The 24,685-nt window shown below is 51.7% G+C and overlaps 9 protein-coding genes across 9 annotated transcripts; 8 read left to right on the forward strand and 1 right to left on the reverse strand.

The window, feature by feature from the left end:
* Positions 1 to 519: 519 nt before the first annotated feature.
* On the forward strand, positions 520 to 2,680 carry NEUTE1DRAFT_124213 (uncharacterized protein; the record flags this gene model as incomplete). Its single annotated transcript, XM_009855364.1, has 3 exons — positions 520 to 2,184; positions 2,244 to 2,356; positions 2,424 to 2,680. 3 exons carry the CDS (start codon positions 610 to 612, stop codon positions 2,575 to 2,577), a joined length of 1,842 nt encoding a protein of 613 aa, XP_009853666.1.
* Positions 2,681 to 2,925: 245 nt separating this feature from the next.
* Positions 2,926 to 4,872, reverse strand: NEUTE1DRAFT_47350 (uncharacterized protein; the record flags this gene model as incomplete). Its single annotated transcript, XM_009854475.1, has 1 exon — positions 2,926 to 4,872. One exon carries the CDS (start codon positions 4,870 to 4,872, stop codon positions 2,926 to 2,928), a length of 1,947 nt encoding a protein of 648 aa, XP_009852777.1.
* Positions 4,873 to 7,432: 2,560 nt separating this feature from the next.
* Positions 7,433 to 7,792, forward strand: NEUTE1DRAFT_67942 (uncharacterized protein; the record flags this gene model as incomplete). Its single annotated transcript, XM_009855365.1, has 1 exon — positions 7,433 to 7,792. The coding sequence occupies one exon, from the start codon at positions 7,433 to 7,435 to the stop codon at positions 7,772 to 7,774; it is 342 nt and encodes a 113-aa protein (XP_009853667.1).
* Positions 7,793 to 8,155: 363 nt separating this feature from the next.
* On the forward strand, positions 8,156 to 8,812 carry NEUTE1DRAFT_117952 (uncharacterized protein; the record flags this gene model as incomplete). Its single annotated transcript, XM_009855366.1, has 2 exons — positions 8,156 to 8,515; positions 8,557 to 8,812. 2 exons carry the CDS (start codon positions 8,478 to 8,480, stop codon positions 8,723 to 8,725), a joined length of 207 nt encoding a protein of 68 aa, XP_009853668.1.
* A 1,981-nt stretch (positions 8,813 to 10,793) lies between these two features.
* NEUTE1DRAFT_86625 (uncharacterized protein) lies at positions 10,794 to 13,410 on the forward strand (the record flags this gene model as incomplete). The annotated part of the gene is made up of 4 exons (XM_009855367.1): positions 10,794 to 11,301; positions 11,362 to 12,060; positions 12,117 to 13,173; positions 13,231 to 13,410. 4 exons carry the CDS (start codon positions 10,794 to 10,796, stop codon positions 13,271 to 13,273), a joined length of 2,307 nt encoding a protein of 768 aa, XP_009853669.1.
* Positions 13,411 to 14,713: 1,303 nt separating this feature from the next.
* NEUTE1DRAFT_67946 (uncharacterized protein) lies at positions 14,714 to 15,993 on the forward strand (the record flags this gene model as incomplete). Its single annotated transcript, XM_009855368.1, has 2 exons — positions 14,714 to 15,086; positions 15,234 to 15,993. 2 exons carry the CDS (start codon positions 14,994 to 14,996, stop codon positions 15,408 to 15,410), a joined length of 270 nt encoding a protein of 89 aa, XP_009853670.1.
* Positions 15,994 to 19,268: 3,275 nt separating this feature from the next.
* NEUTE1DRAFT_140131 (uncharacterized protein) lies at positions 19,269 to 19,552 on the forward strand (the record flags this gene model as incomplete). The annotated part of the gene is made up of 2 exons (XM_009855369.1): positions 19,269 to 19,490; positions 19,526 to 19,552. The coding sequence occupies 2 exons, from the start codon at positions 19,269 to 19,271 to the stop codon at positions 19,550 to 19,552; spliced, it is 249 nt and encodes an 82-aa protein (XP_009853671.1).
* A 565-nt stretch (positions 19,553 to 20,117) lies between these two features.
* NEUTE1DRAFT_148302 (uncharacterized protein) lies at positions 20,118 to 21,584 on the forward strand (the record flags this gene model as incomplete). The annotated part of the gene is made up of 3 exons (XM_009855370.1): positions 20,118 to 20,316; positions 20,427 to 20,605; positions 21,104 to 21,584. 3 exons carry the CDS (start codon positions 20,118 to 20,120, stop codon positions 21,572 to 21,574), a joined length of 849 nt encoding a protein of 282 aa, XP_009853672.1.
* Positions 21,585 to 23,211: 1,627 nt separating this feature from the next.
* On the forward strand, positions 23,212 to 24,141 carry NEUTE1DRAFT_117955 (uncharacterized protein; the record flags this gene model as incomplete). Its single annotated transcript, XM_009855371.1, has 2 exons — positions 23,212 to 23,428; positions 23,587 to 24,141. 2 exons carry the CDS (start codon positions 23,311 to 23,313, stop codon positions 23,763 to 23,765), a joined length of 297 nt encoding a protein of 98 aa, XP_009853673.1.
* Positions 24,142 to 24,685: the final 544 nt, after the last annotated feature.

The following is a 24,685-nucleotide window of genomic DNA, read 5'->3' on the forward strand; positions in this document are numbered from 1 at the left end:
TGGACCTGATCTATAGGGAAAGGGTTCGAGCAGTGCTGAGGGCATCTCGAAATGAGTGCCTTGTGCTTAACGTAGAGGTATCTTGGAGCTCAAGCATACTCGCTTTCAACCCTAACCCTCTGTATCGCCAGGTAATTACGACTCGGGGCTGACATCAAACCATGCAATTACCAAGACCCACTTTGAATCTTCAATCCCCGACACTACCAGCACGCAACGCCCAAAGAAACCCAGACCGATAAAATCCCTAAACTCGATACGTATAAGCAAATACGGCGGTACCTCCTATTCTTGAATAGCAAAGAAAAAATGCTTCTTGTATCATGTTGCGCTGTTTCTTTTGATTGTTCACAAGGAGCCCTGATGGAAATAAGTGGACCCGCAGGGATCGGACGGGGCCGGGGTCAGTGACAGGGCTTATCGATAAGGAAATTTTCCCAGCCGGCGCAGGTCTGGCGATAACAGAGCGGCACCCTTTTGGCCTCCTTCGCGACCCTTCCCTTCCCTTGAACCCTTTTCTCTTTAGCGAGTGTTGTGTTTCCGACAGTCGCCCATCCATCACCTTTCGCCAATCGCTTTCTGTGCGAGTGCGATTCCAATTCTACCACCATGTCTTCCACCAAGAAGCACTCCCGGAGCGAGGGCGAGGAGAAGGATGCCCGTCTCGCCAAGAAGGTCAAGACCGACGAGACCCCCGTCGACGGCGAGGTGAAGAAGGAGAAGAAGGACAAGAAGGAAAAGAAAGACAAGAAGGAGAAGAAGGATAAGAAGTCCAAGAAGGAAAAGAAGGACCAGGACCAATCACCAGCCACCGAGTCCACCGAGGATGTCTCCATGCCCGATGCCGCCGCCGAGCCCGTAGCCGACAAGAAGGAGAAGAAGGAAAAGAAGGACAAGAAGGAGAAAAAGGATAAGAAGGAGAAGAAGGCCAAGAAGTCTGACGAGTCTACGACCGAGGAGTCAACCAGCGCTTCCAAGACCACCACCAACGGCACCACCACTCCCGCCGCCTCTACCAACGGCGCCTACACCTACAAGCAGGCCGACGCCCTCAGCGCTCTCCCCGAGTCCGAGATTGAGACCTTCCTCAAGGAGAAGGAGATTGTCATCAAGGATCCTTCCTCCAGCAACCTCCGCCCCATCATGAACTTCTCCCAGCTCCCTCAGTCCAACCTCATCTCCAAGAACCCCTTCGCAGCCTACACGAACCCGACCCCCATCCAGGCCGCTTCCTGGCCCTTCTCGCTCTCCGGCCGCGACGTCATTGGTATCGCCGAGACCGGTTCCGGCAAGACCATGGCCTTCTCCCTGCCCTGCGTCGAGTCGCTGGCCTCGCGCCCCAAGCCCAAGTTCAACAGCCGCGACCGCACCGCCCACCCCCGCGCCGTCATCGTCTCGCCCACCCGCGAACTCGCCATGCAGACCCACGCCGCCCTTTCCGGCCTCGCCTCCCTGGTCGGTCTGTCGGCCGTGTGCATCTTTGGTGGCTCCGACAAGAACGAGCAGCGCAACCTCCTCTACAAGAACAACGGTGTCGACATCATCACCGCCACCCCCGGCCGTCTCAAGGATTTCTTGTCCGAGGGCTCCATCTCGCTGGCCAACGTCAGCTTCGCCGTGCTCGACGAGGCTGACCGCATGCTCGACCGCGGTTTCTCCGAGGACATCAAACTTATTCTGAGCGGATGCCCGCCCAAGGAGCAGCGCCAGACGCTCATGTTCACGGCCACTTGGCCCCTGGACATCCAGAAGCTCGCCGAAAGCTACATGATCAACCCCGCCCAGGTCACCATCGGCCACAGGACACGTGCCGGTGGCGATGGTGAGGGTAACGGAAACATCGAGCTGCAGGCCAACAGCCGTATCGAGCAGAAGGTTGAGGTTGTCGACCCCCGCGGCAAGGAGTTCAGGTTGTACGAGCTCCTTAAGGAGGCTCAGAAGGGCAGCCAGAAGGACGACAGGATATTGGTTTTCTGCCTGTACAAGAAGGAGGCCGTTCGCGTTGAACAGTTCCTTTCTCGCAAGGGCATCAAGGTGGCTAGCATTCACGGTGACTTGAGGCAGGATCAGCGCACGCGCAGTTTGGAGGCGTTCAAGTCTGGTACTACTACCGTGTTGGTTGCCACTGATGTTGCTGCCCGTGGTCTGGATATCCCCGAGGTCAAGCTCGTCATCAACGTTACTGTGAGTCGAACCGTGCACACCTTACTCCCGTCAATAGCCAAGTGCTAACAAATTTTCAGTTCCCCTTGACCATCGAGGACTACGTCCACCGTATCGGTCGTACTGGCCGTGCCGGCAAGCTGGGCAAGGCCATTACTCTCTTTACCGAGCACGACAAGGCCCACTCCGGATCGTGAGTTTCTATTCTTTCTTTCTGCCTCTAATATTTCCCCATGCTGACCACAATTTCTCTCTTCCAGCCTCGTCAACATCCTCAGAGCCGCCAAGCAGCCTGTACCCGAGGAGCTCCTCAAGTTCGGCACCACCGTTAAGAAGAAGGCCCACGACGCTTATGGCTCTTTCTACAAGGACATTGACCCGAACAAGAAGGCGACCAAGATCACGTTCGATTAAAGGAGGGAGGATGAAGATGATGTAGATACCACCACCATGCCACATGTTGTGTAAACATTGGAGCCATTTCTGTTATTCTTTCGGAACAAAAATTTCATTGGGCGTCTTTTTTTTCGATCTCTGTCTGGTCTATCTCCCTATGTAGTGTTTTCTCAGGACTATTGTTGTTGTCTCTTATCCTGAAGGGCGCGATACCCGCTCAACAAAAACTCTCTTTCGGCGATGGCCCTGTCGTTTATCGTCGTGTTAGCTTTATATATATTCAAAATAGATGACTGACAAATGATCGAATCGAACTAAAGCATGTGAACTTTCACCTCAGAATAAACGGAAAAGAAAAGGGAATACTCACACAGCAACAACAAAAGGCACCGCCACTCCCGCAATCTCGAACAACTCCCAAACCGCCTCTTTGGCACCCATCACCACCTTCTGCTGACCAGCTCCCACAACCCGTCCAACAACACTCCTAGCCACAACCGCAGCCGCCACCGCTCCAGGCTTAGGCAAGACGTCCAACACTCCGAACCTCACATTTTCTTTTTCTTTCTCATCCTCCTTCTCCCCTTTCTCCCCACCAGTCCGTTCAGCAAACCACCGCCCAACAAACCCCCAACACCACGCAATCCGACACGCCATATTCACCGCATTCGCCACCACCAGCCCCCTCGCGCCCATCCCCCACACCTTGAGCGTCAAGTACCCCGTTCCCGCAAACACAAGCGAAAAAGCCGTCATGAACAGCGATTGTCGATGGACTTGTGCTTCGGACGCCACGGACGAGACAAAAGCTTCAAGGATCCCGTTGAGCGCCAGCAGGGGGATGTAGTACATGTAGAGGGATAGGGTGGCGGGGGCGCTGTCGACCGGGACTGTGGTGGTGGTGGAAGAGGAGGAGGACGACGAAGAGGTCCAGCGGCGGCCGGCGATGAGAGTCAAAAGGGGGGAAGAGGCGGGGGGGCCAAAGACCAGGAGAGGGAGGGAGAGGAGGAGGTAGGATTTTAGGAGGGTGGTGAGTGAGGAAGAGGCTTGGTGGAGGGCTGTTGAGGAGGGTTTGGAGGAGGGGGTCTTGGGAGAGGGGAGTTTGGAGGAGGAAAGGGACGGGGAGGAAGAAGGGGAAGAGGGTGAAGGGGAAGGGGCAGAATCAGCCAATAACCGACTAAAGTAACTCCTACTGCTCTCTTCTATCGGCTGGAATACCAATCTGGCTAACAAACCACCATAGTTATTCGCCAAAGCGTAGACCCCCTGTGCCGTGGGCGTAGACAAGATGCTGACGAGAAAAGTGTCGCCTTGAGTGAGGATGTGTTTGACGACGCTTTGGGCCATCATGCTGGAGGCTAGGTCGAGGGTAGGGCGGTAGAAGTATCCTAGGACGAACAAATCCTGTTTCTTTCCTCCTCCTCCTCCTCCGTTCCCTTTGCCATCCTTCCGCTGCTGTTTCTCACCTCCAGACAATAACAACCGCCTCGGCCACAGCGAGAACCCTTCCCTTCCCGAAAGTCTCCACCCCTTCCACAAATAAACCGCCAACAACCCCACCGCGTAGACACACTGCCCAACGGCAAACGGCAACGTCCCCATCTCCCGTCCCGTTCGCGCCCCCCAGACCGCTATCCCCAAGGTGACGGCGCACCGCAAAAAGGTAGCCACGCTCTCGGCCGCGGCGCGCACGCCGAACTGGAAGCGGATCTGCATCACGGCGAAGCAGGGCTCGGATAGCAACTCTAAAATGGCAGCGAGACCGTACAGATACAGACTGGGTACCAGATAGGGAGTGGATTGGAGGGTGGAAAGAGAGAGGGAGGAGAGGTAGACACGGCCGAAGAGGAAGGACAGGGGTAAAGAGAGGAGAAGGGAGAGGTGGGAGAGGTTGATTACTGCTTGTGTGGCAGCTGCAGCAGCATCTTTTCCATCTTCAGATTTGCCATCTTTCCTATCTTTGGCGGATTCAGATGAGGTGGAGGAGGAGGAGGAGGATGGAAGAGAGGCGGATAAAGTGGTGGTGTCTTGGCGCTGGATGGCTACCCTGAGGGATTCCCGAGCGAAGAAGATGACGGAGAGGTAGTATACTTCTAATTGGGTGGAGACGCCTAGCAAAGAGGCGGTTAGGAAGCGTAGTAGGATTTGGTTGGCGATGAAGGTCAGGGCGCGGGAGAGGATTTGCAGGAGGATGAGGAGGGAGGCGCCGCGAAGGGCACGCGTGGTGGTGGTTGTTGTTGTTGTCGGTGGTGGTGGTGGTGGTGGTGGTGGTGATGGTGACGTTGGTCCGGGTGGCTCTTTGAGGTCGGCCATGTTGCCGTTCAGGTGGTGTAGAGACTGTTGACGAGTGAATGTTGAAGAGCCTCAAGTCAGGGGCATCACGAAGCTGAAACTGAAAGAGATCCCATGGACAACAAAATCCCCAAATCTGGCTTCAGTTTGAGGAAATGACGATTTGACAGCTTCCGTTGTGGTTGTCGAAGAGACTCCACCAACCCGTCCCGCCCGCCACGTGGCAGCCCTGCTCGCTGTGGAGTTCTCGCTGAGCCCACTGTAATCGGAGAGATTAGAGGCAATTTCCAGGGGTTGGTGGTCCCCTATTTCTGCCTGTTCATCACCCTTTTCCCCGTCCGTTCCATGTCATGGAAAATAGGAGATAATCATTTTGAAGAGAGAGCCCTACTGGTGCATCGGGCAATGGCCCTAAGGGATGGCTCTTCTCAAAACGACTTTGTCAGGCATGTCCGGTAGTGAGGCTCTAAGACTTGGGATCTGGTCCGGTTTCGAGGGGGTGTTCGGCATTATCTCCAGCCCCGGGGCAACCTCAAGAGCTGCTGGCGGAAACACGGATGACACAGCTCTATCACATTGGAGCCAAAGCAAAAATGGACGGACTCATGTCTATCCTCCCGCTGGGTATGAGCCCAATCCATCAACTGAGGCAGCATCCATCTCAACACGCAGTACATGGAAGCAGCCCGGGGTTGAGGCGAACAATGGAAATGGAATCGCCGAATCTAATCCCGCTCTCCCTACATCGAGATCGAGCCAACGAATTCCCAAATTCTACTCGTCTCTGTAGAGGTGACCGTGGTTGAGTCACTTGGCTATCTTTTTGTAGGGCATAGTTGTACAACAACAATATCTCAAATCCCGTGGATATCCATCTCCCTCAACACATTCGATCCATACCGAGACTATGACTCGGCTCAATGGCTCAAACAAACTGAAGTAACATTCAAAATCGCGATGATGCTTCTCCGATGCCCAACCCTGGACATTCCGTATCACGATGATACCAGATGAAAGTCCACGCCATACATCAAATTGACCTCAGCCTAGGCAGCCTGTGGCACAACCCTGCTTGCTTGCCTGGTCTAGCCGGGCCGCAAAGGATGGGTTGGGTATCATTTCTGATTCACACCTCGGGTCACCTTGTCTTCAACGTATCTGTTAATGATTCACCTGGTTACCCGATCAACCGATTCAAGCCAGGCCATGAATCACATCTTCATTCAGTCTTACCGCAATACTGCTTCTAATGTCAGGTACCAGAAAACGAGGCTTGGCTAGTCACAGAAGAAGCCTAAGCCGGCAGACATACACTGCATATTTCCACATTTCCACATGGACATACACTACTACATCAGTGTCTTAACATCCTGGTAAATCTTTAGGCTGCAATCTCCACCAATCACCTGGTTCAAGGCCTCTGATTTTTTAGCGTGGCAGATATCGCCTTCACAACGAGACAAAACCCAGTAGTCTGGTTTGCCAGCAGTTTGGTACAATCCGAAGCCGAAGCCCGACGATGGCCATCGTGAAACAGAATGAAAATCATATGAACAGGATTTAAATGTTCTCGAAGTGGCCTTGTCTCTCTTGGGGTGGGAGAGCAGTGGCTCAGTGGGCAGCTGGCAACGAACGGTTTATCCGAAATGGATGGATGTTTCTGAACTCACAACCCCATACCGCCGATCACCCCCAGTCTTTTGAGTCCGCCTTGTGATCATGACTGGTAAGTAGGGTAAGTATGAGCTCAGGTGAGTATGAGGTGCCAGCGCATAACGAACCTTCATTCGGCACAAACCCTTCCTGCGAAGAAAAAGAATCCCATCCAGATCCAAATGTCTCTAGGGTCTCTTTGTTCCATCCATGAACCCGATCCCGTAGAACAGTGTGGTGAGCCCCGCGAGTCCCGTACAAGCCCCCAAGTTTGCCACTCAACCCTTTCGGGTACTCTCGTCCTATCAAACAATTGGTTGTGTTAGTTCTGAATTCGGAATGTCTGTAACAAAGCCATGGAGTCAGTTGCGTGCTGAACGAGGTGTGTCCGTCAAATGGGAGTTTCACCGCTCCGCCTACCGCCTAGAATACCGCCTAGCGTAGAAGTAGTGTATGTACCGCCGTACCTACCTATCAAATCAGCTGCTGTGCTTTGGTGCCGTACCGGGGATGGGCGTTGGCGGCCTGGGGGCCTAATGGGTCTCTGCCTGGGCACAAATCACAATTATGGGTGTGGTCTCAGTTTGGTGGTGTAGTGTAGGGGTACCACAACCAACCGCCGCCGCCTGGAGTGAGGGAGGGCGTCATGGATGGATCGCCACTTTTGGGCATGCCTTTTTTTTCCATTGTTACCTACTGTACGCGCAAAATGAAACTCCGGCTGGTATGTATAAGAGATGGGGCGGTCGCAGAAAGGATTTTGCTTTTTTGCGTTTGAAAGTTCCGTGACCTTTTGTTGAAAAAGTCGAGCATTATCATCATCTCCACACATCAGTTTGTAAACAAAACACACATCAATTATCAATACAATACACTATAAATACACAAAAACATGCTATACCGCGATCTCATCAACTTCAACATCAACATGCAACATCAAGAAGATCAAAACCAGGAGGGCAGCCAAAGTCAAAGTCAAAGCCAAGGCCAAAGTCAACCCACCTACAGCCAAGCAAGCGACGACGCCAATTTCAGTCTTCCCAACAGTCGCCGCTACGCCCATCCCCCCCGCCACAGGATGCCCTATCCTCCCTCCTACCATCGTCTCCTCACTCCACCTAACGAGGAGTACGCGACCACCTTTCAGTCGAGCATGATGACCGAATCCCAGCGATCCATGGGCTCGGCGGCATCGTCGTCTTCAAGACGCAGCATCATGTCTTCGATCCCTACTCTGAGGAGACAGGATGCTACTGTTGGCCAGGGCTGAGGATGAGGATGGACCAAGTGATGGCGATGACAAACGGATATGCGACTGCTGTTGATGGTAGGTAGTCGACTAGCTACCTACCTACCTATCACTACGAATTTTACCAAGCCTCATTGGAGGCCTGGGGTTCTACTGCGGTGGACAAAAGCGGGGACCCTACCTCTACCTGTAAAGAGACGGGACAGGAATTCATTTCAGATCACGACACAAATAACGGAAATGAACTGGAAGGAGACCAGCTGGGTTACCATACCATTCATACCGCGCCCTGACCGTTCTGCAAGAGAAGGAAGAAGAAAAAGAGGAGGAACCCGGAATCAAGTGTCAGCCATCGTCTCCGTCCGTCGCACCAGTCCCACGAGTACATCACTGCGATTTGCGAAGAACGGAGTGCGACACACACCGATGAGACACGCAGCTGTCACGCTGACGGGATGCTTGGCCCATCTGTCTCTCTGCCTTCCGAGGTAGCACGGCTTACACGGGTAAGCTGGCTGCGGCGGGCGGGCGGGCTGCCCGTGGGTGGGAGCTGCGCCTTTGATGGAATACCCAGACCAACCTAGAAACTTTGAGAAGGGTAGATTCCAGTCATCGCGCCGGGATATGAAGGGTATGAAGAGCGGGAGAAGATTAAGAGAAGGGTATCAATGGGATAGACGAAGGGGATGGAGGATTGGTTCAGTGGTGAATGTGATGGATCTTGATGAATGAGATGCCCGGAACGGATGGAAGTGGTGAATAGTGGGGGTGGGGTGGATTATAGGGCTGTTGGTGCCTGTCAGCCAGTGTTGCATCAGCAACGCCGATGCGACTGTTCGCGACGCTAAGAAAACCACCGGTGGTGCATGTGTAAGATGGGTGGCAAGGACGGTGGAGGATGAAGGAAAATGGGGAATAGAATCTTGCAACAGCGCTCCGGTTTTGGGAAAGACGCGAATGAATGGTATATAAAAAGGATAGAAATGTGAGGATTGTATATTCGTTGGTATTTTGATGTTCAACTACTAGTAAATTCAATCTCTTGATTGAATCCTCCATGTTCTCCGTCGGCGGTCTCCAATGCAATTGGACTTTGTACCTGCAGACGCTCCAACATTTTCTGCTGAGCATGTAAGGTAAGCAGGACCTCGTGTTGGTTGTCACATCGCAGTAGGCAACCGTGACATACATACAGGATTCGGTTAAAAGGCTCCGGATCCTTTCCGTATCGTGAAAAGAACCGGCTTCACATGTAGTGTTGTTCGACGATAGTACCTGCCACTACATGTGGTTTGGGTTTGTCTTAGAACAATATCTCTACCGATACCGGTGACAAGGTATCGTAGTGGACGATCGATCTGCTTGCAACGCAGAGAAAATCTGTTTCAACTGTCTGCACCTGCTCGTGGCAAGACTGAACCTCAAGGAAGGAAACGAAACAACTTAACAAAGTGGTCGAGTCGGGGCAGCGGCGACGCGATCAAACAGATGGACTTCCGGAGTGAAATGGCGCCCCCCTGAGTTCGTCATCGGGATCGCCCTCAGCACGCTTTCCCCCTTTCAGGCAGATCTGTCTGTGCTCCCCGCGTCTTGCTGCGTCGATTGACTGGATTGTCGGGATCCACAGAGGCCCTGAACCCACAGAGTGATCTCATCCACTTGCGGATTTCCAATGCCAAGCTGCCAATATCTTTCATTTCAGGGTTTTTCCGCTTTTGATGCTCACCATAACACAGCCACATTTTCCATGTTGCCGTATCCCGTATCAATGTGCTGTGTTGTGATGTGTTGTGTTGTGTGTACGTGACCGATAGTGCGACTCTTTTGGGCATGTCCAAGCATTCCAAGCCGAGTAACCTCGTTCGTATAGGTAGCAAGTGAACTGTGCAATGACCGTGATGAAATAGAGAAAAAAACCACAGGCCGGGTGCCAAGTGGAGTGAGAAACTGGCTCAAAGAAATATTGGCACTTGGCAGCATTTCTCAGCTGCCATTCACATTTGAAGATTGTCACGCATCCGGCCAGCCCGCCAACCTCTCTCCCAAGAATGGATTCCTCTGGACTTCTTGGCGTGAAATTGGCCTGTCCTTTCCCCACTGCACCGCTAAGGAGGACCGCACCGGGTCGCACTGGGATCCCGGGCATAGGTACCTAGTGTAGTGCAGCATCCATCCAGCTTCCCAGTTCTCTCTCCACCGCACATCCACTGCCTGAATTGACTTGTACATTTGCCCATCGGCCATCCTGCCCACTCCAACGCCGGTGATCCATCCACTGCTGCTCACTGCGCTGTCCACTGCCCTGCCTTGCAGGTGTCCATCCAGTCTGTCCCACCCCGTCGTTTCCATTTCATCAACTTCGGGAATCCACATCGCATCCATCCATCGTGAGCACCTTCGCTTCGTTCCACCATCTCAACGCGTGTCTTGCTCCCTTTGCCGGAAACACCACACAATATCGGAAAACCACACCATCGACAAGTATCTCGTCGTCGAAAGGGGTCAACAGCACCAAACACCGTGCCTTTTCCAAACCTACGATTTGTTGGCAGATTTCACTCGCTACTATCAACAAAACTTGGTTTCCTGCCTCTCCGCCAACTCGTCCGAGTTTCTCGTCTCTCGTCACTCGCTCGCCTCTCCTGTCGCTCCGTATAACCACCAACAACCCACTCACTCCCGAGAGTCCTCTCACCACTACGCAACTCTCGACGACAAATCCCATTTCGGACGTCGCTCTCAATTGCCAGACACGATTCGAATACCGATACGTTACGATTTCCACATCCGCTTGATACGATACCGCTGTCGTTTGTACATCCTCGATTACCTAGGCGTTGCGAATCTCCGAATTCCGATCACAAGAGTTGGGTGGTTCAGTACGATAATGTTGGATTTGTAAAAAAAAAAACAAAAAAACACGAAACAAGGAAAACGACTATTCGGGCATTGATCGACCATCAACCCTATTTTTGAGCTGGGAAAGTGGGAAACTTTGGACGGATTAGAGTAGGACGAAAATCACAAAACCGCCGACGACATGAAGCTTTGGTCAGCACGACCGCTTGCGGTCCTCGCATCGCTCGCGACACTGGTCGCCCCCTCTTTAGCTCGCGATAGGGAACTACATTCAAACTCGCTCGCCGCCTGCCAGGAAAACTCGGGCTTCACGGCCAGTCTCTTCGATGTCATCTTCTTCCCCGACAATGGAACAGTCAACATCAATATGCTTGCCACCTCGTCCATCCAGGGCTACGTTGTTTTCGACATCCGTATCTTGGCCTACGGCTACCAAATCATGCACGAGGTTCTTGACCCGTGCAATATTGGCGTTGGCCTGGGCGGTTTGTGCCCCATGAACGCCGGCAAGATGGGCAATCCTTTCAGACTGGAGCTTGGCCCGGAGGTTAAGGATAGAATTCCAGGCATTGCCTACACCTTCCCCGACTTGGATGCCACAGTCAAGGTCTATGTCAACATGACGGACGGAGAATTGGCTGGAGAAACTGTTGCCTGCATCGAGGCCAATGTCTCCAACGGCATGACTGGTAGGTTTAGGGGTTGCCCTCAATAATATGCAGAAAAAGCGCTGACTTGGCCTTGTCTAGTCGATCTTGTTGGTGTCAAATGGGCCACCTGGGCTGTTGTCTTCTTGGGCATCCTGTCCTCTGCCCTGCTTTCTGGTCTCGGATACGCTAACGCTGCCTCCCATGTGGCTTCCAACACGCTGTCGCTCTATGGCTACTTCCAGGCCCAGGCCATGATTGGTCTCTGTGGTGTCCATCTTCCTCCTGCTGTGCGAGCTTGGACCCAGGATTTCGTATGGAGTATGGGTATTATCAGAGTCCAGTTCATCCAGGATATCCTCACATGGTATCAGCGGGCTACTGGTGGTACCGCGTCCACCGTGCTCAACTCGCTCGAGACCGTGTCCGTCCAGGTCGAGAAGGTAAAGCGTGCGCTACCGGCCGAATACGTCGATCCCGCTATCAACCTTTTCAAGCGGGCGACCGCCATGTTGCCTCGTGCCGCAGCTCATGTCGGCAGCAGAATTGCCAAGCGAGCCAACGTCCAGACTTCTTTCGGCAGTTACATTGTCTACGGTATTCAGCGAGTTGCGTTCCGCGGTAAGATCGAATCAACCAACTTGTTCATGACCAGTTTGACTTTCTTCTACATTTTTGTGGTATTCACTGCCATCCTGGTCATTTTGTTTAAGCTTGGACTAGAGCTCTTTGCCAAGTTGGGTTGGGTCAAAGGCGACGCCTTCTCCGAGTTCCGCGCGGGTTGGATTACTGTTCTCAAGGGTGAGTTACCTTGATTATCACGGTTAAGTTCCGTTAAGTACTGACAATTCCGTTAGGTATCCTTTACAGAGTTGGACTTGTGGGGTTCCCTCAGGTTACGGTTATGTGCATGTGGGAGTTTACCCAAAATGACTCTCCTGCGGAAATGGCCCTCGCCGTCTTCTTCTTCTTTGGTCTTTTGGCTACCCTTCTTTGGGCGGCCTGGAGAGTCATTCGGATTGCCCGCCGCTCCATCTCCCTTCACAGGAATCCCGCCTACATCCTGTTCTCGGACCCTCAGGCCTTGAACAAGTGGGGTTTCCTGTATGTGCCGTTTCGCGCTTCAGGTTACTACTTCATTGTGCCTATCCTCTTCTACATTATCATCAAGGGCATGTTCATCGCCTTTGCTCAGGCCAATGGCACCCTTCAGGCTATCGCGCTTCTGATCATTGAAGCTGCGGCGCTCATTACTGCTTCCGTCATGCGCCCTTGGATGGACAAGAGCACCAACACGTTCAATATCGCCATTTGCGCCATGAACTTCCTCAACGCCATCCTCCTCTTCCTCTTGACGGACGTTTTCGACTTCCCGCCCTTGGTCATCGGTGTGGTGGGCGTGGTTCTCTGGATCGCCAACGCCATCGTTTGTTTGATCCTCCTTCTCATGCTTATCATCACCACCTCGATGACGCTGCTCCACAACAACCCGGATACCCGCTACCAGTCCATGAACGACGACCGCACCTCCTTCATGAAGTCGAACCCGCAGCTGCACACTCAGTCGGAACTCGAAGCTTTGGGTGTCACGGCGCGTGGCGAGAGCAAGCTTTACACCAAGTCTCCCCTGAGCTTTGAGGATGACGATTCGGCCCTCTCAAGCCCAAGCAACCCGATGAACCGTCCAGAAACGGCCGATTCCAACGCTGGCAACCCTCATTTCCACTCCAACAGGCATTCTGGGCGTTGGAGCAACGACCCGTCCCTCATGAGGGATGAGCCGTTTGTGCGACATAGGCCGAGCGGAAGCATTCAGACGCCGAGTCCAATGACGGATTCGGCCTCGAGTCTGCCAGGAGGGCAAGCATCGACTCACTCGATGGTTTCAGAAAAGAAACCGCACAACACAGCGAGGTACGTTTGATGGGGAAATGGGTTATGTGCTATGTTTAGTTAGCTAACTTACGACAGTCCTTGGCAACGCGGTGCCGGATATGAACCAACCAACAACTAGAAGGATAAACACTTGCGACGGAAGGAAACACCCCCAAAACCTTGTGCACGAGGCCCCGGAATCTATACCCAATTATCTTGGCTACCTTAACCATATTCCCCCACCAACTCTTTTTTCTTGTACATTCTTTTATAATGACGGTATCGTAATGTCTAGCCATGCTATGAGCTAATTGTTGCGTTACGGTCTCGAGCACACACACACACGCACACGCGCGCGCATCTTATCCTTCTTGAATTATCATCTATAACACACACTATTGTCGGGTTTATGGTGATAAAAAGTGGGATTGCTTTGCTTTGATATATTGGTACCATGGGCATGCTCTGGGATACTATGTAACTAGATGCCGACATGGGATCTTTTATTTTTGGCGGTGGCGGCGGGAAATGGATGGGTAGAGATGAAGTCCATTCATTCAATTTTGGTTGGTGTCATGGAAGGTAGAGCGAAACCCTCATTCGTAGGTTTTTCTTGTACAGAACAGATATGAGAATAGACAGAGGTACGGATTGAACAGCGTCACAATATCTCCAGTCCAGAGGTTTGTAAGTTGAGGTTCGTGAAATTGAGATGGTTCGAGGTGGTCGAAGTAGTGCAAAGAACTCGCAAATATGCCTCTAGGTATGCAGGCACACACACACACACAGGGGCAAACTCTCTTATTAAATCGCTTCGTTCACCCGTTCACCTGCTGTGGTAGTATATGACTCTCTGGTGGCTGTGATTCCAGTACCTACACTATGGTATATTCCAAGATCGAATATGATTCGCTGTGGTTACCTATAAACGATCAAAAACAAGGATGAAACAAGACCTACCGACATCAACTGAAGAGAAGGCCGAGATACCCCACTTTGGCGCTGTCGCAAGAAACCCGACGGGACCTGGAGCTGTCTTTCAGGTACAGGGGCGGGCATTGGGGCAGTGCTAGGTCCCCTAGGTTCCTTCTCTGCTGGCCACTGGTGAATGGTTCGTTATCCGTGAAAAGGGTCCAACGAGGTCCATTTCGTTCCTTGGCCAGGGCAGCAGGGCAGCAGCAGCAAGTGACGAATGTGACGATCCCCCGGACTGATGACGATAAACCTGTAGGTAGGTCCAGACCGCTCCGCTCGCTGGGCTGTTTGCCCTTGTCCTTGCCCTTGCCCTTGCCATCTGTTGCAGTGTCTTGCAACGACGAAAGCGCGCGTCTACGCCACTTCCATCCTATTGTAGTGTAGCACGCGGGTACCTGTTTTGGATACCTGACTGAGGTGACTGGATGGAGTAGCGTAGTCCCCGGGGGAGTGAACTGGTCGCTGCCCTGGACGGGAGTCCTCAGACAGATGGAGGTGGCTGGGTTTAAACTTTATTTCAACTGCCGATACCGTCACCTTTTTCGCTGTCCTTGATCTTGCCTACAACCTACCTATCTATCTGCCCGACCTTCTTCACGATCACAAACCAACCTCCTACCAGCCACCTTGACAAACGAGACGAAACTACTAGATTGCTGAATCGTCACCACCTACCTACCACCTACGAAACCTTGCTCTGGAAGCTCTCTTATCGAACCGAATTTATTGATATTTACAAACCTGAACCTGCGATCTGCGATATAGTACACTATTTACTGGCGTCGCGTCGAACGACAGAGTCTAGATCGATATCATCTCCCGAGAGACAGAGAGAAAGAGAGAAACGAAGAGAAAGAGAAACGGAAAGGAGAAAGAAGAACAAAATGGTCGCTACCACCAGCTCGTCGATGGAGTCGGCCTCCCAGGTCAACAACCTCCCCACAACGCCCGCTGCCGCTGTTATTTCTGAACAACCTGTGAGTTTATCCATCACCATCCCCTCACCACATTACATCCCTCCTATCGGCGCGCAATACCGTCGCACATTCCCGTCACGCTCCCATCGCAGGCAGGCAAGCAGGCAAATTGAATCATGAACACATGCTAACAGGTACATTCCTCAGAAACCAAATACCATGCTCCCCCTCCCTACCACCACCACGAACAACACCAACAACCTCAACCAACTCGACATACAAGAAGAGCAGGAAATGGGAGTGGGACTCCGAGGCGGCTGGATGACCATCGGCAAACACTTTAATTGCTGTGGACTTAACTGCGGGTTCAGCAAGACTTTTTAGAGAGATCTCCGTTGTTGTTCTTGTTGCTGCTGCTGCTTTGACGAAGGGTGTGAAAGGGGGGATTATTGGAAGGGAGATTGGAAGTGGGATGCGAGGATGTGTGCGATGCCGATGGCGGGTGGGGTGTTTACTACTGCTGGGGGTAGGGATGGGGGTGGGCTGATTTGAGACGACGACGACAACGGTACGATCATGGAGGGCTATGATGGTACGAGTCCGGGAGGATGGGGATGGGGATGGAGTTGCAAGAAGGAAAATAAAGGAAAAGGAATAGGGTGAAGGGACAAGAAAGGGCGAAGGAAAGGTGAAGGAAGGGTGAAGGCGAACTGAAGCGGAAGAACACATGCCCGCGCTGCGCGTTGGGGCTTAATGCAGTGACATGACATGGACGAACAAACCGAATGCGACGATGAATAGGAGGACCGGATCGCAACAACGGAGGAAAAGCCTTTGATGATGACAATGGATACTTTTCTTATTGGTGCGGGCACGCGATGGATTAGGTTCTCTTTTCTTTCCAACTTTATGCGGCGCGTTCTGGATGGTTGGATGATGGAAGTTGATATACCTTAGGAATATGATGAATGACAAATTGGAGAAAGTTTTGAACTCAGTTCGATCTTGACATTTGATAAGTAAGGCCTCCAGACTGAGCTGCGGTTGAAAGGCAGTGAGATTTGTAAACATTTGTGTTTGGATGAGGAAATGGTGGCCTTGAGAACGTCTACCAGTGATTACGGCCATCTCGTCTTCGATATGTGACTAGCACAAGGAGGCTGCAACCGACGGCGTTTTTAAAATGCATATCGGTTATTTCTTGGCTTGATTCCATTTAAGTTTTCTTGTTTTTGTGAGGGGATTCAAGCAGTCTTTGATGTTGAATGTGCTTATGACAGCTGCGGAATCCCAAGATGAGGTCATCGGCTGGACTTATAACAGTTGTTAGGGCGATACAGGGTTAGGGTCAGTCGTTGAACCAGCAAGAAGCTCCAGATCTGAAAAAAGCAACAGCTTCGTCGTGGAAAAAAAAAAAAAAAAAAAAAAAAGACTACGATCCGGAGCTAATGGATTTTACTATACGACTTCTCTCGTTGTAAGCCCTGGATCACTTTGTTTGTATACAGTTTGTCACAGCAAGAAAAGAAGATGCAGCCCCGCACCAAACAGGTGCGGTCCTGGCACACCCGCAGCATGACGGGACCTCGCTCGGTCCGTCCCCTTCCACTTCGGTTTTCCCCAAAAAGTCCAACAAATATTTGCGTCACTGCACGAAAATCGACCATAGCGATGTCCTTCATCTTCTACAATAACTTTTCATATCCTTATGACACTTTGCAAAAACAAACACGAAGAATGAAGTATCGCACGAGCGGATTCGAAGGAGGGAAAATGTCGAAAGGGTTGGTGAGAACGAAAACGAGGACAAAGACAATGACAATGACAACGCCGAAGTTGGTGATGGAAAACACTATTCATGCTCCATGACCGTTTCCTTCTGTGCCTCCAGCTGTCTACCTACCGAGCCGCCGAATCGAAAATTTGGGGTTATTCCTTGGATACGTTGCTACAGACCATTTACATTTGCCTTGTCCTGGCGACGATTTCTACATCTCGCCTTTATGTTTCTTTTCTCATCTTTTTCTTCTTCTTTTCTTTTCTTCATTCTCTGCGGACCGTGGAAGTAGTCCGACAAGTATTTGTCTCCAGAGTACAACATTGCAACGATACAGGGGCGGGTATGGTGATGCATACCGCGGACCTACTAGCTGGCGATGGTACCAGGAAGAGCAACGGCCCAGATGATACGACGGTCCGACCACAAGGAGAGAAAAAAACACAAACGGTTAGGGGTTTGGACGACTGGAAGAAACACAGAGATGAATCAACGTGGAATGGACATCTTTTTCAAAGATAGGTGAACTCGAGTTCTCGGTCATCTCGAGGCCTACCTCCCCCAACTACGTGACGGGAGGACAAGTTCTACGACTGGCAACGCCAGAATCGCGCGCTGCTCGCTCAAGCTGTACGTCGACACTGTCTATACCTCCTCCTCGTCTTCCTTTGACCCAGCAAGCAGAGACCTGAAATGATGTGCAAATGTTTTCCTATTCTATTACCTGATACGTGGAACAAATATCCGCGAATGAAGCTTCGATCTGAGATCTGACAACTGGTCCTCTGTTCACAACTTGTTGCTTTCCCGAGTCACGGACCACAAAAACACCTTTTGATGAGCAGTGTTCTTGCTAACTACAAGCCTGTTTGCAGGACCAGATGCAATGTTTGTGTGTTGAAGCCTCTACAAATGGGTAGTCCTTCTGTATACGTCTGTCTTGCTATGGGAGAAGTGCTGACCATTGGCGGAGGGGTTGTGATTCAGAGATTAACATCGGGCTTCCATTCTTTGCGACACAATCCTCCGTGTCTTGAGGTGTCAGAGCGGAGAAGGTACTACTCTTTACCTAATCGGCTCGGTACCTGCGTATGCGGGCCGGTCGAGAGATGAGAGTGTCCTCCCTGTCTTCGATTTACCCCTGGCATGACCATGCGACGAAGCACGCCGCGAAGATCTGAGATCCAAGGGAGTTTATTTGTTGGATCATGAGAAAGCTGAATCATCTTCTGCCATACTGACAAGTCTCGATGGACGTTCCCAAACCATGTCAGGATGGGCCATATCTGCGCACCAGTCTTGGAGAAGGGAGATCGAAATTCTCATCCCACGATGATCCTCAGACAGTTCCAAGATTGAGCCATTGCACTTTGGCCCCAGGGAATACCTCAGAAGAGAATTTGGTTTCAGTCACATCTCCGCATTTGATGACTGGAGGCCAGTCACCCATTGCTTTCTGAAGCAGATTTACCAAAGTGACGAGTTATTCGTCTATCACGGGGTTATATGCATATTCTTAGTAACACCAATCGTTTTACCGTACTCGATCAGAGCAGCCTCAAAACCAGTCCAGAAGCAAGAAAGTCCGGATCCTCGACACTGTTGGACTTCTTGGCCCAATGACTGGCATGGGGCCGGGGAATCAGCGTCGAGGGTGCTCGTTGCTGTTGCTGTGGTCAGGCATCGTCATGGTATGGGGTACGGTGCTGGTGGTCCTGATATAAAGCTTTCGAGGGGCCAAATCGTTTCTTTCATCTTGCACGGTCAGAGGTGTTGACACTGCAGTGGTGCTGGTGTAAGTATTGGTGCGGTATTGGGCTCCAGTTTGTTCAGGTGCTCGTTCCGGTTTGCCACCTTCGTGCCGCCTCTGGTAATCTCCGATGAAGAAAGAGCGGCCTTGTGTGGCTGTGACTTCCCGATTGTATGTTTTGCCAGTGCAAGACTGCAACACGGGACACTGTCAGGAAAGTGCCCGCTTGCGGTGTCGTATCTCGACACCCGCGTCCTCTTCCTCTGCGCAACATTGGGGTCTTTCGCGATGCTCTTCAGGGCCAGGAGTTCTTTCTCGCTTATGGATCGACTCTCGAAGACACCATCACGCCATGTACGGTATGTCCGCTGCCTACCGCCCGACATGAGATGCGGCCCCGCCTCCTCCTTCCTGCCTTTTCCATCGATCGCCAGGTATGGCTTGGGGTTACGCTCGACGGATCGCCGGGCTGTCAAGTCTCGGCCGCTAGCTCTAGGTAACAGAGACCCTCACTATCCTACTTCGTCCCTCAGGGGTCTTGGACTATGTGATAGGTCCCCTGCGGGTGAAGGTCCCGAGTGTGGCAGGTGTGGGGGTGAGCTCTAGAAATAGTAGGAAAGGGAACTTCATGGAGCTCGACCAGCCAGAGACGTGACGCTGCCGACCGGCGATGGCTCGTTGCCGAGTTGCGCGTTGTTCTCCGGTAGTCACAACAATGCTTGCTGCCCATCGTACGTCCGTCGGCCTCGATTTGGGCGTTGTTGCCAATGATCCTGCCCGTCGCGCCTCCACTATCTCCGCGGGCATGATCATCAGTCTCCCTCATGCCGTCGTTCTTTACGTTCGATCCCCCTCCATGCATCTAGCAAGGCAGCTCACCACCGCTCTGATGCTCACCTACTGCCTCATAACGGAAAACCCGCCGGATCGGACTTCGGTATCTTCGGGGCTCGCCCACTGACTTACAACCAGGGGCAAGCAGCCTCGCATCAAACATGAGTATCTGATGATCAGCCCGCCTTCCAAAGATGCGCCTCGAACACATTTGTCAGAAGCACTGGCAGGAAGCAGCTTCTGGCATGATCTACTACCTGAATAACATGGAAGGCATGCCATGGTCTAAACCAGGGAAGAGCAGCGTGCTGTTACGAGTAATCTCCTTAGAGTGCCGCAGACGGAAAGTATAATGGAAAAGAAATGATACACAGCAACAGGAGGCACCGACTGCTGCACATTTCGAATCCTGTAAGGAGCAATAGATATGCTCGTCATTTCGTGAGCTTCGCATGTTCCGATCAGTCATAGCTAGCCTGTGCCAAAACACAATCCATTTTCTATATAATCCATCTCTCTGCCCCTAATCCTCACTCTCTTTTCTTCTTCTTCCCATCATCATCACCATCATCATCTTATCCTGAATCAGCACTTACTACCATCTCTTCAAGATCCAAAGCTACCTACTTTTATCTTACACACCATCTTTACACAAGCCATGTGTCAGCAATCTTCCAACACCAACAACACTGGGACGTCCCCGGCCTCATTCAAACCCGAATGATCCAAAATGGCTCATTCCCGTCCCAAGCCCGAGGGTCGGTCGGCACCGGCTAAGAGAGTCGTCCATCGGGACGAAGATGATTTCAGACCTTCAGATCATCACAAGCGAATGGCAGGAGAGCAAGCTCCTCTTAGGCCCCGAAAGTCTCGGAGACTGGAGAGATCTCAGGGGAAGAAGTACGACAAGGAGGCGCTTTTTGGAGAAGGTATGTTCCGTCTATTTGATTTCTATTCCAGCTGCCCTTTTGAAGACTGCTGCTTTTGCATCGTCAACATCAATCCAAGCCACGGCCCCTGACTTTATCCTTTCGATTAGATGAAGTTCGGCCTTTGGCGACAAACCTGCTGCCAGCGAGGTCGAAATTCCAACCAAGAGCGAGCACGTCCGAAAGGCGAACAAAATACAACACAAAGCGTCAAAGTCAGGTCCAATCCCAAAGTCTGAACTCAGCAAACTCCAAGTCGAGACGGGAATTGCAGGTCCATCTCGAGAAGGTATGTCCCGTTTATTTGAGTCTATTGCAACTGCCAGTTTCATGACGGCCGCTTTGGCAGCGCCAGCATCGGCAACAGAACTCATTCGTTTCCTTCGTTGTCTTTTTGTTCCTTGTGGCTCTCCCTATTTGTCCATTTTGTCATGATCCAGCTTGTCATCATCCATCATCATCATTTATATCATTGCCCATTATTATCGTCCATCACCCACTTAACACGGCCGACCATCGTCTTCCGTCATCCTCTCCAATATCTTTGTTGCTGTCGTCCTCCCCTTCGGTCCATGCCGATATTTTTTTTGTGTGCTGGTGTGGTCAATGGAGTGTAATGTGGCTGGATCAGAGCTGACCATCATAATAAAGAAGGACATGCCATCACCTGAGCGAAGGCGCAGGATGAACGCCATGGTCGAAAACCTCAGGCTCCGAGAACATGTCGAGATGCCAAAGCCTAGAGGTAGCACATCGACTTACAAGGCTGCTTGCTGAACGCGTCAAGTCTTTCCAGCAGAGGATCCCGAAATCCTCGACTCGCGACCCTCGTCACCCACCGCCTCCCGACTCATCCTCCGACTCAGGACGACAAAGATGGGAACAAAAAGGGTTCTCCACTACCCACTTGCGGCTCAGGTCTCCTCTCGCCACCTGTCCCCGACTCCGTCGCTTGATCCGAGTCCGGCCCGTCTCCTTGGGTTTGTTCCTGCCCATCGATCCTGTTCCCGTGCCGGCTCACATCAACACTCCGGGTCCCCTTGCTCGTACCCCAACTCTTGCCCCAACACCTCCTCCTGCTTTCTCTGCCCCCGAGCCGGCCTCTGTGCCCGCCCCTGTGGCCCCTGTGGTCCCTGACAACAATCCCATCGACCTATTGGTGTTTATGGCGATGTTGATGTCGGTATCGACAACCCAGGCCCAGGCACAGAACCGACCGACCCTGCCTTCCCCGCCATCAACGACGACGCGAGCTTGATACTTTCGGCAAGCCCGTCGTTCAGGATAAGCCCGCTACCAAGAGCGAGTAGACGGATGAGGTCAAGCGCCTTGCCCAGCAGATGGACAAGCACGGTCTCTCGGATCGTGTCACCATAACGGTTGTTGGGAAGTTCAGCAGCAGCATTCCAAACGCCACTTTTTTCGGGAAGCGATGGCGGCGCATCATCCCAGGGGAGGCGGAATGTGCGCGCCGTGCATGCCTCGGTACGGAAATTGGTTTGATGTGCCGATGGACGAGGACGAGGAGGAGATGAAGTTGTCGTTGGTCTCTGCCTTGGATTCAAGGGTGGGGGACGGCAGAGGCTTTTGGTATCTACTTTGGTGCTGGACTCAGGACTTCTTCTCCCCCAACGTCTCTGGTCTACCCACTTCACCCAGTCGTTCATCTAGCCGACAGATTCTCGACCATGCAAAGAGGGTGGAGTATATCAAGTCCTGTACCTCTGCCAGGGATTATATTTCTGGGATATCGGTATGGTTGGGACTAGGTCTATGAGGGATGACGACGGGATGAGTGGTGTTCTGGGTACAGAACAGTTCTAGCGATGCTTTTTTGTGATGTATTGTTGTCGGTCATCATCGGGTCAACCTCCACGACCTGACGATTATCTGCCCCTAAAGATGTCGGACAACGCAAATACCCACGGCCTTCCGCTGTACGCCCTCGGGAGTTATGGGAGTTCCGCAGCCAGCCGCCGGACGCCATCTCAATGGGAATATACGGGGTTTATCTCGGTACGGCTTCATAGGCCGTATCGTGATACCAGAATCTTCAAAATTCCCAGACCCGAGAGCTTTGAAGAGCTTAAGGTAATGGCGTGCGAAAAATGTGGGGTTCTTGCCCGACCCCGTGAGTTGGTGTTCTTCACGAAGCATCAGACTCAACTGGGGTCGGGGCAATATGGATCTTTGAATTGGGTCCGGCTCGAGGCGTGGAATTAGGGGCGTTTCCGAGATTCTTTGAGCAATTCCGCGACTACCCCTATGCTCAAGATTTTCTGGCAGCCCAGCCGGGCAACTTTGCGCGATCTGCGTGACACAACGGCACTTTGTATCTATTGTTTCTTTACAAAGTACTTGCAAATGAATAGATTTGGTGCTCTTCTCAATGATCTCAAACATTTTGTGTGGTTCGATCAAAAAGTCACACAACATGTCGTGAATGCGTGGCGACTGGACGTATCGAGACTGGGCTGAGTGCTGGCTTGAGCCTGGAAGATTGACGGAATGGGAGAGAATGGGGATGTCAATTGCTGGTTCTGTGGTACAGCAGGATTGGAAGGTGGAACGTGAGATGAGATTGAACTTTGCCCCATTCAGCATCATCATGATGGGAAACCCTTTGTGTTACGATGAGAGACTGTAAATGGAAGGTTACATACCTGCAATGTAAGCTTACAGTCAACCTCGAGTATAACCAGATCCCGGCGGTGAGATGACTGGAAATGGAAGCATCCAATATCCGTTTGACCGAAGGATCGTGAACATGAATACGAATATGCTTAACCGAGATCCTATACTACTTGTCTCAATGCCGCGGAGAAGTTAAGTGAGCTGCCAATGCCTCCTTTCTTGAGGAGTATATAAGAGATGTCGAATCCTAACCTTGAGTACGACGAACACCGGCATCATCACAACTTGTACATCTTCCACAATCACTCACTACTTGGCAAACCGCACATCAAAGTCTCTTATATACCTACAACAGCCACCATGGTCGCCATCTCTCGCGCAGTCCTCTTCGGCATGATCGCCAGTTTCAGTGCCCTCGTGAGCGCAGACAACTGCAAGCCTCGTCTGTTTTACTGCGGAACAACCCTTTTGCGTAAAGGTATGTCCTGTTTACCCGACTGTACATGTTTTAAGCGTCCAAGAGAATCTGCTTGCTATACATGCCCTCTCATCCATGGAACCTAACTTGATAGCACGACCAACTGGTCATATGGCCATACATATGTATACAAAGCTGAGCTGACAGTTGGAGCAAAGGCAACTATTACGACCAAATCGAGGGGGCCCTGAAGGCTAGTGGGCAGTCGACCAATGATGCGCACATTCACAATGGCTTGTTCTATTGTACTGGAGGACCGAATGGCGAGATTACCTTCCAGGCCTTTTGTGGTAATGGGTGTGTGGATGGTGGGAATGGGAAGAGTGATCATTGCTAGTCGCTGCTCGTGAGATGGAAAGGTTCCATCGGATATTGATCGGAAACGGACAGGTTGTGTCTTGAGATTGATCGGATTTGGATGTAGGCGAAATGATGAACGTGGTTGGAGTATCCTTCCTTGGTGCAGTGGGATAGGAATGTGAATGTTGGTTCAAGGTGTAAATTTTAGTTATGGTTCCCCGCCATGACCCAAGGATCTGGATGGGTGGTGATCTACCGTGGCTATGTGAGTCTGGGTTGGTTTGAATAAAACTTATGAGATATAAAAAACCGCGACAAGTGATGAGGTTTCTAGCCTGGATACTCAGCAGGGATAATTGGATGGCGGATGTGAACAAGCCAAGGACAGCAATATGTATCTTGTATGCTGGAGGAGTATTGATGAAACTACACTGTTAGTAAACCATCTTGTGCTTGTTATTGCTCTTCGACCGCGGAAGGCATCCGGGGCTGTGGATTGGTTCCACAACGGCGTTGAAAAGATGTGATAGCAACAGCGTTCATCCTTGTTTGTCACCACCCATCACTTCCGCGATATCGTTGGGGATGAACCGATGGTTTGGGCTGGCTAGGCTGGCTGTGAGGTGTGGTGTCGTTCCAAGAGGCGGGGCTCAAGAGACTGCTGTGATGCAATGCCGGTGTTGTGCAAGGCGAGAGAGAGGCTGTCAACTGCCACTACCGTTGATGCCGAGCTTCGTTGGGTTGCTGTCGTGATGATGATGCATTCGTGCCTTGACATATCAACGACTGGAAGATGGAAGAAGCAATCAACAAAGAAAGAAAAAGGACGCATAAATCCCCAGTGACCAGTGATTCCTGGTTCTCCAAACAGAAAAGCTAGTGTAGTGTAGAGTTGCTCTAGGCTGTTTCAGATGGCGTGAGGTGGTGGGTGGGAGGCTTGGCAGGTACCGGGCGATT

Source organism: Neurospora tetrasperma, assembly GCF_000213175.1.
Source record: "Neurospora tetrasperma FGSC 2508 unplaced genomic scaffold NEUTE1scaffold_5, whole genome shotgun sequence".
NCBI classification, from domain to species: Eukaryota; Fungi; Ascomycota; class Sordariomycetes; order Sordariales; family Sordariaceae; genus Neurospora; species Neurospora tetrasperma.